Source organism: Pholis gunnellus (genome assembly GCF_910591455.1).
Source record: "Pholis gunnellus genome assembly, chromosome: 3".
Classification (NCBI taxonomy): Eukaryota; Metazoa; Chordata; class Actinopteri; order Perciformes; family Pholidae; genus Pholis; species Pholis gunnellus.
In genome coordinates, this window is record NC_136529.1 from 11,357,497 (window position 1) to 11,374,215 (window position 16,719).

Below are 16,719 nucleotides of genomic sequence, written 5' to 3' on the forward strand. Positions count from 1 at the left end.
GCATCCCTTTCTCTCTCTCCCTCTCTCTATCTCTCTCTTTCTCTCTCTCACTCTCTCTCTGGCAGTCGGTGTGTCCTCACGATGAGTTTAGCAGCACCAGTAGCAACAGCAGCAGCAGCAGCAGCAGTAGATAGAGACAGCCGAGACATAGTTACTGCAGCAGCCAGGAGAGGCTGTCTCTCAGCCGTGCACCATCTACCGCTGCATTCACCCCTGACCTGAGAACGCAACACTCATTTCTTGTGCTCTCTGTCTTTCTCCCTGCTCCTCCCTCACCTTCTGTCCTCTTTGAATTCATCTCTCGAATTCGTCCCCCCCCCTCCCTCTCTCTCACTCTCTCTTTCTCTCTCTCTCTCTCTCTCTTTCTCTCTCTCTCTCTCTCTCTCTCTCTCTGTAGCAGTGATGGGGAGGACCACCATGTAGAGACAGAGAGGCAACGGAGGCAACAGCAGAATAGCAGCAATGGGAAGCCACACATGGAGCGGGTCTGGACTGCAGCCGTGGTGAGCCTGAGACCGACAGGACTTGGAACCACCATCATTGCCCTTCTCAGGACCTGACCACTGGGGCTGTCCAACGCTCACCTGGATGCTCCCCACTTGTGTTTCGTCATCCCCTCCTCTCCTTGTTCTCTGCTGTTCTTTCTCCTCTTCTGTTTCTTCTCTCTAATGGTTTTTGGTCTGCCAATATCTGACAGTCACTCCTGAAACAGAGAAGCTGCTCATCGATTGATCCCCTCGGATTCCTCCCCCTTCCCCCTTTTTTAAAATCTCTCTATCTGCCTACTTTACCTACCAGTGGCATTCTTTTTCTTTTTTTTTTTGGTTGTCTTTGCCAGCTTGATACCTATTTTGGATTTTTTGGGGATGAGACTGAGCTCATCTCTTGTGCAAGCTTTTTGATCGATCTATAAGCAATAACAAACACTAATCTAACTGACTTGACCAGCTGCCATCATGGGGGACATGTCGAACAGCGATTTTTATGCCAAGAACCAAAGAAACGAGGAGAACCATGCGGCAGCCTTCGGCTGCTCGGTCATGGAGCTTCGCTCGTTGATGGAGCTGCGTGGCCCAGAGGCGGTTGTCAAAATCCAGGAGGACTACGCGGGCGTAGAGGGTCTCTGCAAACGACTGCAAACCTCACCGACAGAAGGTGAGTTCCGGTCCTTGTCTGTGTATGTGCTTGGGTGTGCATGTGACTATGTGTGCGCTATACTGTGTATCGTATGAGGGATCTCATCAGATTGATGGTAGATTTTCATTGTATTTACTTTTAGTTTGAATATGCATAATTATTGACTCGGCCCACCGGCTTAATTTTATGTAACAATAATTTGTAAAAGTACAGAAATCCTGTAAAGCACCTGGAGGAATGCGGAAGCACAGTATTAGAACAGCATGCAAGGGAGGGAGTCCTGTTTGAAGGGACTAATGAAAATTCATTTCAGCCAGCTAGGGTTAGACCTGTTTAGTATGCATAGAAATCTCTCTGGACAGTTTAGGCCCCCCTCACTCTCCTTCCTCCATACAAGCCCCCCACAACCAACACACACACACACACACACACACACACACACACACACACACACACACACACACACACACACACACACACACATCCTTCTCATTCTCCCGCCGCGTCAACCAATCAGCCGTAGCCCTATTAAGGAGCAGGTCTCTAGGGCAACACGGCAGAGGTTTTGTCCACGTGGGATGTGCTGTGGCGTCCGCAAATATGGACTGGTCATGAGTGGAATGAGAAAGCTCCAAGCACAATATTAATAATGAATATTTATTTATTTTCAGTCAAACATTTAAAACAATACAGTGAATATTTCATACCCGCTGTTTATTCAAATATTTATGCAGATATCTACTGTTAAATGGCCCATCTTTGACTTTTTCCACATACAGGTGGGATTATCTGTTGCCTCGTCCACAGCTGCAGTAGAGAGAGCATACACAAACAGACCTTTCTAATAGCTTCATCTGTGTATTGAATATTTATAACAGTATTAAAATCACCCACCTCCCCTGATGTAGGGGCCATTGATTAGTATCCAGGCAGTGTCACCTGTGTGACATCAGAGGTAACCTGTAACCTTATTGGCTGATAGCCACAGAAGATTTTGTTCCCTGGTCGAGTCATCCAATAGCACCACTGTTAGGTCAGCTGGTGGTAATACCTGACAGAGTTAAGTAGATAAATTCACAGAATCTTCCGGTTCGAAACAAAGAGTACATAAAGTGCAAATCAAAATGCGATTGAATAGAATAAAACACTGATAGACACCGCTTCAGAGGGATGCGGTGTCTATTGCTCGTCACCATATTTGCAACGTTAGTGTGGAAGAATGCCTGCAGTGTTACAGCGTTACGTAAAATGAAACTGAATTTAAACTAGCAATAAAATTTATCATAACAATCATAAAATTATAATTTTTTGTCCCATTCTCATGAGCTACCTGATTAGATTCACAAACATTATTTATTTCAGCGTGTTAAACACTTCCAGGATTACAGCTTTCAGACTTGCATTAAAACTAAAGTGAATGTAATTAAACTCATGATACTGAAACAGGAATATTGTTATAATTAACATGCTTTCTGATCCGGGTAATCTGATTTGTTGAACCTTTCACCGGTGCCGCCGTATGTGAAACACTATCTCTGACATTGAGGGGCTAGCACATTTGACACATAATTACACGCTATAGCTCATTTAAAACATTCAAAACATTTCATATTGAATGTTTGCAGTGCATTCGTTTCTTTTATAAACTTCCACACTGACATCATTCTGGATCACAGTGCAAAATTGTAGCCAATGGCTAAAAAAATATTGCTCATTGTGTTTATGCTATTAATTATTTTGGCATTTATTGGATTAAAAATTGGTACAAGACTGCATTATGTATCTTGTTTGGATTAATGAGGTGCTTCCATATTATTGTTTGTCACCATTTTCAAGGGGTAAAACGCCACATTTTGGTTGAGGTCTTGCCCACCTGCTAACAAGCAGAATGCTCCTCTCCTCTCATCATATGAATATGAATTGTTATGATTAAGTGCATGAACTCTAAGAAGATCATTCACTCATCGGAAACAGAGTGATGGTATCTGGCGCTATTTGCATTAGCGATCCCGGGTGTTTCTGTGTTTCTGTTGTGCGGGTTCCCTTTGTGTGGTGCGTGGGCGCTCCACAGAACATATGTTACCTCCGAAATATGATCATGGTAATTATCCTTGAAGGTATTCGGCATTGTTTGCTGTCATCATGTGTCCTGTGTGTAATGTGTATGTGTCCCAGGGGACTGTGTTTGATGGTAAGAGGCCTTAAGCACGCTTGACCTAGCCACGCATACTGTAGCCGGTGCCAGCCCTTTCACATGATACGAACAGTTCATGAATGGCTAGCCCATTATTCAGCATAAATTCATAATGGCTCTGTAGGTATAGAAATGCAACCAGTGAAGGGTTTGCACTCTCGACCACAGGCATTTAGATGTGTCTTGCACCAGGCTTCTGCTAAATTGTTGCTACAGTACATGAAACTGTACACGTTAGAAAAGAAAGCAGAGGACATTTTAGAAGCTTTTTTCAAAATGCATTTGATTGGAAATATAAGTTATATATGACTTACGGTTAGAGTAAGGGGATCACTCCATTTCCAACCAGAGTAGTTGGAAAATATGTGAAAGATTGAGGACTGCATCAATAAATGCACACACGATGCACATTATGCACATGATGGCTATAAAGGAAAGAGAGTAGCACCACAGTTTGGGGGAAACAATCTAAATGTTTCAGGAAGTTTCACATTTCTTCAAGCATTATTATGTTTATCAATTTTCTTCAGGTTTCATGACCCCAATGGATGGACAATTGATTACCTTCACTCAGGATGCAGTTACCTGTGTTGTTGCCTTGTAGGTGACTGTGGGGTGAAGAAGCTAGCGTTTCCCTCAGGCAGCCAGCAGGGTCAATGGTATGAGTCATTCAGGGGCCAGATGGGATGTCAGGCTGCAGCTTAGTTTCCAAAAACAGACCAGCTTCTCTTGAGACAGGGGAATGGACGGTTGGTAGGTGCTCCCAGTGTAACTATTTTCTGTACTGTAGACTGTCTAGAGCTGCCGCACATCGGTGGGTCCTCCTGGGTAGGGAGTAAGGAATTGTAGGAGAGTGCTCAGGGCAGAGACATTCCTCGAGGGTTGAGAGGAGGAAGAGGTGCTCAGGACATCAATGTTCTTTGATGTGGTGAGAAAGGGAAGGCAGGAGGGTAGTTGGAGAGACCGTGCGGGAAAGGAGGAATAAATATAGATACAAGTATGTGTAGAAACCACTTTATATAGGAGTCTGTCCACCTCACAAAACTACAGTGGTAAGCTTTTTACGCAGATATGACTGCTAATTTTGATTAAACAATTTGGAAATGAAGCAGTGAATGTTTTAAAACATGCATCACTACAAGCTTGCACTAAATTGTATTTAATACCAATCAATTTGGGGACTTTTCTAACTGTATCCAGCACACTCAATAGTTCTGTATTATTGTCCAAAGCAGAACACGAACCAGCAAAAAGATCGGCCTTTCTTCTTTTTTTCAGTTCTCTGTCTGCAGAGTTGCTCATCATGACTTTACACACCAAGGTGATGGAATGAAGTGCCTTCTTATGCATGCTGAAGAGAGATAGAACTACATTCTAATTAATACAGCAAGAACTTTGAATAGCCAATACAATTCAATATAGTAGTAACATTTAGCAATTTGTTCATTTTTTTATTGTCTTATATTAAAACCAGCCTGGGACTGAGCTATTTTATTTCCAACCAACCAACCGAGATACCCCAATGTCATATCCTCACCCTCACACTTTTATGTCTAATATCTCTTTGCCGCTACATCACCCCTTCCCATTTCAGTCTTCTTACTAGCTCCATCTTCTCTTCATCCCCCCTTGGTCGCCAGTTCTACTGATTTGACTCCCACTGCACATACACACTCTTCACCTCCACCACCTACAAATCTCCTTCGACATCCCCTTCCCCCTACCTCCAGACAGTTTTATACCAGCAGCTTTTGATTAAGTCCATACCCTATTCTTACCAGTATTTCAATCACACCAAAACTATATTTCAAATGTAATGATCTCCAACCTAATATAAAAAAATGTATTCCTGAAATGTATACGTCTAATCTGTATCCTGGCTAAAATGGCAATGGTTATCCATTCCAGGTAAATTATATTTACACCAACACTTCATCTCCCATCCACTTTATTTTTCTCCTCTTCTTCATCCCATAGATTGTAAAGTTAAGAGGAGTTATTTCAGTTACTGCATCTGAAAGTGTCATACATTTTCTATGTAGACAAGTTCAGGCTTTGTTCAGGCTTTGATGGGCATGAAACTGTCACAATTAAATAATCAGTACAAAAGATGAGCAACCGTTTCACAAAATATCTGGATCTTTGAAAAGAAAAAAAAAAAGTCTGTGCACATAAAATGTAAGGACAAAAGTCAACTACGACTCCCATGGTGCATTTTTGGTAAGAAATATGCTGCCACAAATCTCACGCTGCTAATAGCAAATGAGATGGAAATGTTACACTTTGTAGAAATCAGGAAGTTTATTCTGCAGCATACATTAGTTCACTTTCAGATTCTGGGTCAGTTTTTGATCAGTTTGATGTTTTGCTCCTAGAAACATTCTGCAAAGCATTCTGAATTTGCTACATGTGCTATTCATGACTGACTCATGATCTGCTCATCGAACTGTAGCCAAAAAAGCCAAAGTGTATTTGATTTGCAAACCATTCCTTTACAAGAAAACTTCAAAACGGAATAGATCAAATATTTGTTCCCACTTCCTGATGGGGAAGTTGATATTATGGATGTCTTCTCACTTAAATCATCTTGCTTCCTCCCTCCCTCTCCTTCTTGTCCCCTTCAGACCTCCTCCTCATCAACCCTTCATCTCTCTCTGTCTCTCTACCTCCCATTCTTCTGTATCACCACACCTTACTTCTCCTCCATTCTCTCTCTCCTCTGCTCCCATTTCTATTTCAGTGTGCTGGTCGGTCGCGGGTATCCCAGTGGGCCATTGTACAGCGTAGCCTTAATAGACCTGCTCTACATCTATAACCTTCATCATCCCTCTCTTCTACTCTCACTTGAGTTTCTAACAATGTAATAGTGCTGGAAAAGTAGCACACCATTTCTAAACTTCCCTTTGTCCCATAAACTATGAAAACATATAGTACCAGAATGGAGATTTGATTTTTTTCATATGGTTTTTCTTTATTGAAACAATTACTTTGGCATTAACATGACTCCCTCCTCGTAAAATAGAGCACACTAGGCGTTGACAAGTAGGAAAAAATGTCTTACAGAAATTCAGTTGATTGAAGACATTGCTGTTTGTGGCAGTAATGAGAGAGAAATGACAGAATAGGATGGTGGTCGGATGATACGTCAGAACAATGCCGGTATTTCTCATGGAAGGAAGTTGTTGATGGTTCTGGTGTTTTGCTGAGGGTGAACACTTGACTTGTTTACCCGAATGTAATTAGATACCACACACACACATACACACACACCAACACCACACCCTAAAAGTCTCTACACACGCATCATAGTATCTCCCACACTGTATAAACCTATTGATCTGTAACCAGTGATTTATACGATTAGTTGCGTTGATGCCAAGGACACAGATGAGAGGGATGTGTACAGTATGTGTATGGTTGGCAGGAATTGTTAGACGGAGAACAAAAAGAAAAAAATGGAGGTGAAGCAGGAGAAAGTGAGAAAATGGGATAATGGTTAGATGCATAAAAATGAGTAACAGTTTTCTATTTATCTTTATTCTTTTGCATTCTTCTCATACCATTGTCCATCCAGTATCATACATAGCGTTGTATAGCATTGTCATAGCATAACACCTGGAAATGAGCCAGCCTTTTTGCTCTTCCGGTTCCCTTATTGTCAAGTTCAATGGGTTTTGTTAATGGGGTTTTGGTTAGATGCTTTAAGTAAGTTCTGCGGTTAACACAGGCGTAATAGATTTTATTTGTAAAACTTTTACTTGTCTTAAAAAAGGCGTTTGCTAACAAGTGGCTAAATGAGACTACAAAACGGCATCATGCCGAAAACTAGTCCTCAGTGGTGGTTATGACGTGAAGTCATGCAACCATGGTGTAGTCAATTTATACCTTTTAGCTTTTTTCTTCTGGCATTGTATTGACACTTCATAAATCACATAGCCTTGTTCAATCGTGGAGATTATCTTGCTGAACAAAACGTATGAGTATAATTAAGATTTGTTTGCTACAGAGTTCATTTTCTATAATTATTATTTAATAATCCCAAATCCAATGGAAAAATACCATTGGCTTTTTGTCTCTTCCGGGTTGGCCTACAAAACTACGTCATCCCTGCAGAACTCTATTCCTCCCACATCTCACACACTTTGTTTTGTGCTGCTCCCATGACGAGGCCTTTACGAATTCAATACATAACTCGTGAAACTGTTTGCCCCACTCATCTGTCATCCACCTTTTCTCACCATCTCTCTATCTTCTTCTCTCCATCTCTCTCGATCATCTCTGTGTCTGCAGTGTCTGGTTGAATCACCTCTCCCATTTCATCTCCTTTCTTTCTCATGTTCCTTCATTCACACCCACCTCCTACCTGTTTTCCTTCTAATCTTTTTTTTTTTTTTATCCTTCCCTTGCAATAAAATCCACATTTCAGTCCGTGTGCTGCTACATTTCTGCACATTCTCCTCTTCTAATCTTAACCGTGTTGTTCCTTTTCCTCTTCTTCATTCTTCACGTCTGTTTGTTCCTCATCCCGCCTCTCCTTCTTGCTCCCCTTCTTTCCTCCCTCCCGCCCTCCATCCCAGTCGCAGCACCACGAGCGTGTTCCCCTCTGACGCAGTCTATTTAATCTCTATCCCACAAGGGATCTCTCACACGGCGCAGCCATCTCTTTATTAAGGGCATTTTATTCTGCTCTGCAACTCCTTCTGCTCCTCCTCTCCTCTCTGCCCTCGCCTCTCCTCCCCGCCCCTAGTGACTCTGTAAAAGAGATAGAAGAGGTAGAAAAAGAGAGAGAATGGAATAGGAGGCAGCGAAGAAGAGAGAGAGAGCTACCTCTCAGAGGACAGATTATAAATGATATACAGCCATTTTGCTCTGCGAGTGAGCAAAACCATATCATGGGTAGACGCACACACACACACACACACACACACACACACACACACACACACAAATACACACCACTACTCACACAGGTGTTCTGCTGCAGTGTAGTAGCAGTGACCTTGAGGCAGTGCATAAGCAGTATTGTGGCACAGTGGTCAATCAGTCTATAATAGCACTCTAAATGCAATATTAAGAACATTTACTGGGAAGGGAATGTGCAGAAGTGTTAAGGAGCGGTTCAGCGGATAAATGTCTTTTAAAAAAAATCCTGATTTTATTAATGGTTAATAAACGTTTTATTCATGCTTTAAGATCTAATCAACCAAAAAGACACTTACACTTTGCATTGCCAAGTTGCACACACACAAGTAAAATAAGTATCTCTGGATATCTTCTGCCACAGATCTATGTATTAACCATTGATAAAGTTGTTAGTGACAACTGATGAAGCTTTTTCTGTGTCTTACTACAAAGTACCTTCTTGTGTTGATTTTTAAATGGAGTATAATACAAAATGATGAGCAGGTGTATTTGTTAAAAAATGATTCATGGCATTTGACCATTTCAGCTGGGACATTTTGTGAAGTGCAATCCCTTCTCAAATCCTAAGGCTTTTATATGAGGGTTTGATTCCTGTCTCTGGAGAAATACACTGTGGGCTGGTTTCCCAGTCAGGGATTAAACAAGCTATTTGACTAAAACGATAGTTATATCCATTAGATGTCCACTGAAAGGCATCCCTAGTCTAGAGCAAGTCAAATGTTTGTTTGTCACATTTCCCTTGAATGTACAATATATCTTGAAACTGTATCTCATTTAATCAATAGTGGAGCATATCAGCTCAAGCCAGTACACCTTATTGATTTCCCTTATGACAAATATACCAGTTATAGAAGTTATAGGAGAATCAGATGAGCTAGAGAAGGAGTACCACAGTCGCACAATCCCCGTAGTACATGCACACACACACACACACACACACACACACACACGGATGCTGGACATGGCTGGCAGTGAAGTCAGCTGTCCCAAGAGATGCCTGACTGAATTAAAAGGACAGATGCCAAAAACCAGACTCTACTGGCCTGCTCCCATGGAGCCTGGTGCTGACTCACAACAGTATACAGTATGTCTGCCGGTGGGAGTGTAGAATACTACTAGTGTACGGATTGGCACTCAGTAGGCATGACTGAAAATGTAAACAAATTAGACGTAGATGGTAGAGTCCAGATATGAAACTGACTGTTAAGCAATCCAGTGCTGAATAAACAACATATATGCTCAGTCAACTTTGAAAGTATAGTAAAAGAAGTACGTTGAACAATAATCCAGTTATCATTTCATTACCAATGTGATTACAGAGTAATGTGACAGTTTAGCTGTTTCACATTGATATTAATTTAATATTAAAATAAATGGTATTCCATACAACATTAGATCATAGTAAATTAATGTCTATGAAATAAATCCTGAAATATATAAATGAAGCAATACATTACACAGTTCAATAAATAAATAGTTTTTTAAAGGTCTACTTTTATTTATTTCAGACAACTTGTATTTAATAATTCCTTTTTTTAAACTGTATTTTAATCTGTTATATTAAAATGACTAGGGCATGGTTACCTTAACATTATTAAGAACATATTCATTCAACAAACAAGTGGTTCAAACTAGCAAGGACAACCAATGCTCTCTAAAACAAATCACCAAAACAAAAGAAGTCAGAGAGGCAGTTTGAGTACTTAACACTGAACAAAGAAAACTATCACAGAAAAACTGGTACAATCCTTAAACTTACAACTATCAAGAGCCTAATTTAAATGCCCCCATTCTACCATCAGACCAGCAGCCCACCTCTGTCTGGAAGGTCTGTCTGCAGATAAGCGAATTGCTAAAAAAATACAGTGCCAGAAACTGACATCTCCAAATGCTTCTCTGTCCCAGGTCATTGTCGTGTATATACATTCAGCTCTTGTTCTCTGAAATGTCCTGAATTTGAACTGGCTGCTGGAAGCCCGGAGTATGGATAGCAAGTTGACAGGCGGGGCGATGCTTTTAGCTGAATATGCAGAGTCCGGGGCTATAGCCGGCTCCTTTCTCTCCATGTCAGCTCTTTCCCTGAGTTGACCTCTCTGCCCTCTCTTCTCCCGCTGTGGGGCAGAACAAGGGTGGTACCAGGGCTGCCAACACAGACAGACAGCATTTTTCTCTCAAGGGCACATAAACAGATACAGTCTTGGACCAGATCCAGCCCTGCCTTGCTTGAAGGCACAGAGCAGCTTTCTTTCAACTTTGAGTTTACACATCCTGTGGAAAAATGATCCATAACGTCCCAGTAGCAGCAGAAAAGAGGAACAGGAACACAGAAGCTGTCTTGTTCTGACTTAGAATTGTACCTTTTCTGAACCCTTAAAATACAATTCCTTGCCCATGGGCATAAAGGAAGCAGAAACTAAGCCTGCTTAGTCTTACAAGTATTGGATACTGCCACAGAGATAGTCGCACTTACCCAACGGATCAGGATCAAAGCACCAAAATCAGACACTGCCTAATGTGCAAACACATCATTTCAGCTCCTACCGTCTCTTGTGACAGTGTTAGTCAGTTATTGCCATTTTATCCAGAGAATACATACAGTACAGCAGCTTCAGATTTAACAGAACCTTCATTGGGGAGTTGTTTACGTAACTTTTGATCAAACCATCAGTGGTGAAAGACGTATTCAGATCCTTTACTTCAGTAAAAGTACCAAGACAGAAATGTAGCAATGTTTTTTGTTCCGTAAAAGTCATGCATAAGCAATCGGAATGGGTAGGCTACTACTAGTAGTAGTAGTATTTTAATATGTCTTTACAGTACAGACATATAACCCTGACAGTTCTTACATTAGTGGCATGTGGAAAAATCGATTGTGTTGAATACCGTGTAAGTACATCTGTTTCAGGTCAGGAATATTAAAGGAGATGCATCCATTTGTGCAGCATGAGGTTTCATGGACTCAGTCACATTACAGTTCAATTAAAGTGCTACAGCATAGCACAAGCAGAGATCAATACTCTTTCAACTCTCCACTGTAATCTCCCTACAGCGTTAGTTTGTGAACTCCTATTGCAATTGCAGTGTGATTTAATCCATTAAAAATATATATATATTTCATAGTGATGTACAAATATGTTTCCAAAATGATTTTGAATACTGCCAAGTTATTACAGTTAATAATGTAGTCGTAGTTTATATTCATTTTATTTGGCATTACCCCCACACAATAATCGGCACCTCTCTTGCTGTGCCCCTGGCATTGTATTTTACCTGCAGTTCCAAGCAGACAGACAATAAGGGGCACACAGGAGTGTGTAGATTTCCCTTACCTGTCATGACTATTTCATGACACTCTCTGGTAGTTTGAATTTTAATAGCTGTCCCTATTGTGTCCGGATCTTATCTGAGCCCCTGAGCGAAACCGGAGACTGACACCCAGATGGGAGACAGCAGATAGACCACTGTCACTCTCCCTTTTCAGCCTCTTGGCCTGAGCGCTCTCCCTTTTCAGTCCAGAGGGAGGGGGGGGGGGGGGTTGCTTATTTGTGCGAGTGTGCTTCCACTACGTTTGTGTGCGGTCTGTGTAAGTGTATGGGCATGAGGGGAAAATACAACAGCTCCTAATCAGCATGGTTGGCTAAAGCCCCAGAACCAAAATTACTGTGTTAGGGTTATTTGAAAAGCATTATTCAAATCTAATTCCAAATTCCAATGCAATACAAGAGAAAATCAAAACCGTCCACCTAGTTTGTTGGGGAATTGTTTAAAATGAACCACTGACTTGTGTTTCGGATTCAGTAAAGGGGAATGTGCAGACATTATATGATCCAAATCTTGAGTAGTATTGAAGCACCTGTAGTGATGCATACAACAGTCTCTATATGAATGTACTAACTCAGTCACACATGACAAGAGTAGAGCAGAGGTGTGTTTCTCCCATCTATGCTTGAATGTGTAAACGAGAAAGTGATAGACAGGCGGATGAAAAAAAGGAGGGTACGTTGCTACAGCTACTGGATAGCAACAGGTCTTTATTATGTATCACTGTTTATATAAGGTAAATAAGAATTAAATACCAATGACATTTCATGAACGGATAAAGAAAAAGCCTTTATCTATCTCCAGAGAGGAAATGCAGGTGTTGCAAATGCACATGGACAGAAATATGTACAGATACACAGAAAAACTAAGAAAAATACTGAAAAAATGTATATATTATAAAAAAATAAGAAATGTGGCTGTAAAAACAAAACATAAATGGACAATTAACTGAACATAGATGGATAGATGAATGAAAGACAGTGATGGGGAACAGGTGGACGGAAGAATGGAGAGATGTATGGTTAGATTGATTGATTGAATGAATGGTTGAACAGTCTGGAATTACTGGATGAAGTTACTGACCCCATTACACTTTGCCCTTATAACTAAGTAGTGTTTAAACACGCTCGCACACTCTTACTATCTCTGTCACTGCCACACACACACCTACACCTACACCTACACACACACACACACACACACAGGCTGTAAACACATGTCTCATTAATTTTGTGTCCACATCTAGGGCAGCCGGGCCAGCTAACATTACAGTGTATGAGACAGATACATTAAATGACGAATACATTCAGAAAGAGACTCATATTTGTTCCACCGTTTTTCACTTTGATCTCTTGCAGTAGGTTGAATAAGTAAATCTGTACTGTCGGTGCTTTTAACTCCCATCATTGTCTATGACTTCGGTTCCACACGGTAGACTAAACAACTTTATGGTACAAGCACAGCGTTAACTCAACTCTGACACAGTGATGTTCTTCCCTAGAAAGCTATTTGTTTTACCACATTTTACTATTCTGTGTCTCACGTTAGATTTATTTATATTTATGTCCCCCACAAATTGTCACGTGGAGCGGGAGCGTTTGGTTTGATGCATTGGATCATCCCACCAATGCAAACATAGCACAATCATCATCTTACAGTAATAGGATTAGTTGTGCTGCCCCAATGCACATACAGTACACATGATTTTGCACACATGCACCTGGGATCCATCACATGGACTGGATCTCACCCATGCATGGTATTTTCCCACAATAATAAACATTTCATGACCATATATGCACTGATGAAGCCTTCATGTTACAGTAGTCACTGTCGAGTTGTTTTTGTTTTCTCCCCTCTGTGCTGCTCTTGATGCACTTCCAAAAAAGATTTCTAAGAGGTGTAAATTAAACCTTTGGGTATTCAAATTATGTGATATGAGCAGCATACACCAACCACATCTATGAGTTTTCACAGTTTGTTTTTTCCTTGCATAAGATTACATAATCAGCTTTTTTCACAACATTTTTAGATAAAAAAAGTGCAAGAATTATCGTCATAGAAACAAAAGAGCATGTGTTCTGTGGGTCAGAACATAATAGCTTATAAAATGAACGTGGGATGCATTATTCAGTCTTTTAGACTTGAAGATTTATACATAATCATCTAGCTCTCTCTGTATAAAACCCCCTGCAACATTTATGCCCATATACACTACGAAGTAGGAATACTAAGTAATAATCAGTTATCCTGTGATGTGTGTGTGTGTGTGTGTGTGTGTGTGTGTGTGTGTGTGTGTGTGTGTGAGAGTGTGTGTGAAAAAGAGAGCTGTGAGCTGTGTTCTCTCACTCCACTCCACCATCTCTTGCATTAGTCAGACACATAGAGCACAGTGCGTGACAGCAAAACTCACCCACTTGTACAGCTGCCCCCACACAAATACACACACACACACACTAACACACGCAAGTGCATATTTTATTTTCAGCATCGCAAAACACATTTAATTTAGGTTGATGGGAAAAAACTGCGCTGCTATTTGAGCCTTTTTATAGAAAGGACAATTTATGTGGAGTATATGTTTAGATGCAGTGGCTTCTTTGTCTTGATAATGAAAAACCTATAATCCAAACCAAAAAGTGTTTGAGTGGTCAGCTTGTAGCATTGTCAAAATCAAGGAGAATAATCTTTGCAGATGTAAACCACAAGGCGAAAAATGCATTTTGCCCAAAATGTTGATTATTCCTCTAAGTAATCATCCACCAAAAGCAGCAGCTGTGACCAGAGCTCCTCTGAGCTCTGTTGCTTGATGAACATGACAATCTGTCACTGATCCTGCTCCTGGAGTTTGTTTCTCTTAGGTGTGGCACAGTACAGCTGCAAGAGGAGACTGAACATACCACGATAGGTTGTAGTATGGTGTCACACACACATATGAACATGCACACACACACACAGTACACTTGTGGTGGGAAAGACATGGTGTCAGAAATTGCTCAATGTCACTTTCCAGTCCATTACCTTCCAGATGGGGTTGTCTGTAGGGGAATGGACGATAGATCTGTGTGTGTGTTAGTGTGACCCTGGGACTTTTCTTGGAATGAGAGAACGTGTTTGTTTACATACAGTACAGCATATCTGCTCGCCTGTTTGCCCTGCACTGAAGACAAGTCATGTCAACTCGTCCTCACACAGAGAGCCTGCCTCCTGCCGAGGCCTCTTGTACTGATAGAGATTACAGAGACTAAGAGCACGCAAAAACACATTGTAAACTGAGCAAAGAGACCAATCTTAAAACCTAACCCTAACACCAAATATGATGGTGCTGAAAAAAAAACCTTTTTCAAACTAGAGAAACCCTGAGACACCAATTTACTGCTGTTATAAATGCTGCACTAACATCAATCCCCCCTAAACATCCAGCCCAACCATGTTTAAGTGAGGAAAAGGACTTCCTGTCTTTAATTACGTCCTTATATGGTGGGTGGATCGGCTATGCTGCTGGATGCTGCTTTTTACATACTTCTATCTCCGTCTCAGGTGTGATGAATCCTCTCACATTATTTTTGCTCTCTAGTTGGTTAGGATGTATCTCTTTTTCTTAGAAGGCATGAAAGTATATATTCTGTGAAAGATGGAAACCTTGGAAACTGAACTTTAAGTAAATATGTGTTAAACATTGTCACTCAACCATGAGCCATTTAACAGCACTGTACACATGTTTATTTTTAAGCATGCAAGGATTTAACTCTGGTTTTCTAAATGTCTTGCTATACATATGTTGAGTGCCGGGAACTAATGTACAGGAAGGTGCACATAGTCATGAAGCTAAAACAAGGACAACAGGACGGCTAATGAGAAAGCATCCATTTCTCTCCTTAACTAGCACCACATTGATAATGTTGCTGTATTATCTTACATCTTGTTCTACATGACCGACACAAGCCCACCGCCTTCGTAGCGCGACTCAAAAAGCATACGAATGTTTTTGGTTTATTTCCTTTTTCTTTTCTTTTTGTGCATTTTCTTGTTACTGTTTGAATATTTTTACACTCCTCTTCTTCCTACTCCCTCCTCCTATCTATATCATTTACACATAACATACTACATTATTTGTTTAATGTCATCCGTAAGAAGTTTTTTCTACTATATTATGGCTTTGTATGCATGGTAACAAACCTTTCTGTACGGCATAAAATGGTATTATTATTATGGAGGTCATTTTCAAGGACACTGACGCATTTCTCCATCACTCCATGTTCTAATAAGAGCACGATAATTATCCACCTTTTAGCAGCTGATGGATTATTATTCATAGGGCTACTCTACATCCAGCCTACTCTTATTCTCTCTCTTTCTCACTCTCTTGTCCTCTCTGAGTCACACTTCAACCGCTCTCTTCCCTCTTCATTCCCCCTCTCTCTTTTTAAAATGGTGAAAGCTGAGAATACATGTTGAAGCCATCTTTTCGCTGCAGAAGAATTGCACCATGTTTATGCGTCACGATGATGACGTTCATCATCATGACGACAGATTCTGCTCAGACATTGTTGTTCATGCCATTATTCTCAAGATTGGGATTTTTTTATATATATATATGTCATGCGCTGCTCCACTGTGACGTTCATATGTTTCGAGGACGTTTGGAGGTCATCACTTAATTTCATTCGTTACTGTCTTTTCTTTGAAAAAACACACGCACCTGTGCACACACATACACATGCATGCATGCTCTTGAACACACACACACACGCACACGCACACGCACTTTCTTACATATTCACAATTTCTCTAAGGTTCAGAGTCGCGGGTATTTCCACTCATCGAGTGGGATGCATAGTGTTTCCATGGAGATCTATTTTCAGCCACGGACAAAAAAAAGGGCCAACTGTTAAAATATGGCGTCATGTTCACTCTGACTGAAATGAAAAATCCCATTTCCTCCTCTGCAGATATAATGCTATATGTTTTTTCCTTCTTTTTGTTCATGTCCCTGTCTTGTCTATTTGGAAACAGGATGTTAGGAAGGTATCATTTGTCAAAGCAGATTTGAATCTCAGATCCTGCTGTGTTTGAGGGATCAGCGCATTACCAGCCATAAATTATGGAGTAAGAACAGTGAAGAAGAGGAGAGAAGTTCAAGG

The 16,719-nt window shown here is 40.8% G+C and overlaps 1 protein-coding gene across 6 annotated transcripts in view; it reads left to right on the plus strand.

Moving 5' to 3' along the window:
- Positions 1-956: 956 nt before the first annotated feature.
- The window catches only part of atp2b2 (ATPase plasma membrane Ca2+ transporting 2), a gene marked incomplete at both ends in the record, with an annotated part of 61,061 nt that continues 45,298 nt past the window's right edge, over positions 957-16,719 (plus strand). For all 6 annotated transcript variants that reach the window (XM_079156983.1, XM_079156984.1, XM_079156985.1 and 3 more), the window contains one exon: positions 957-1,155. In XM_079156983.1, the coding sequence (XP_079013109.1) occupies positions 957-1,155 (199 nt within the window). The remainder of the gene's footprint in view (positions 1,156-16,719) is intronic.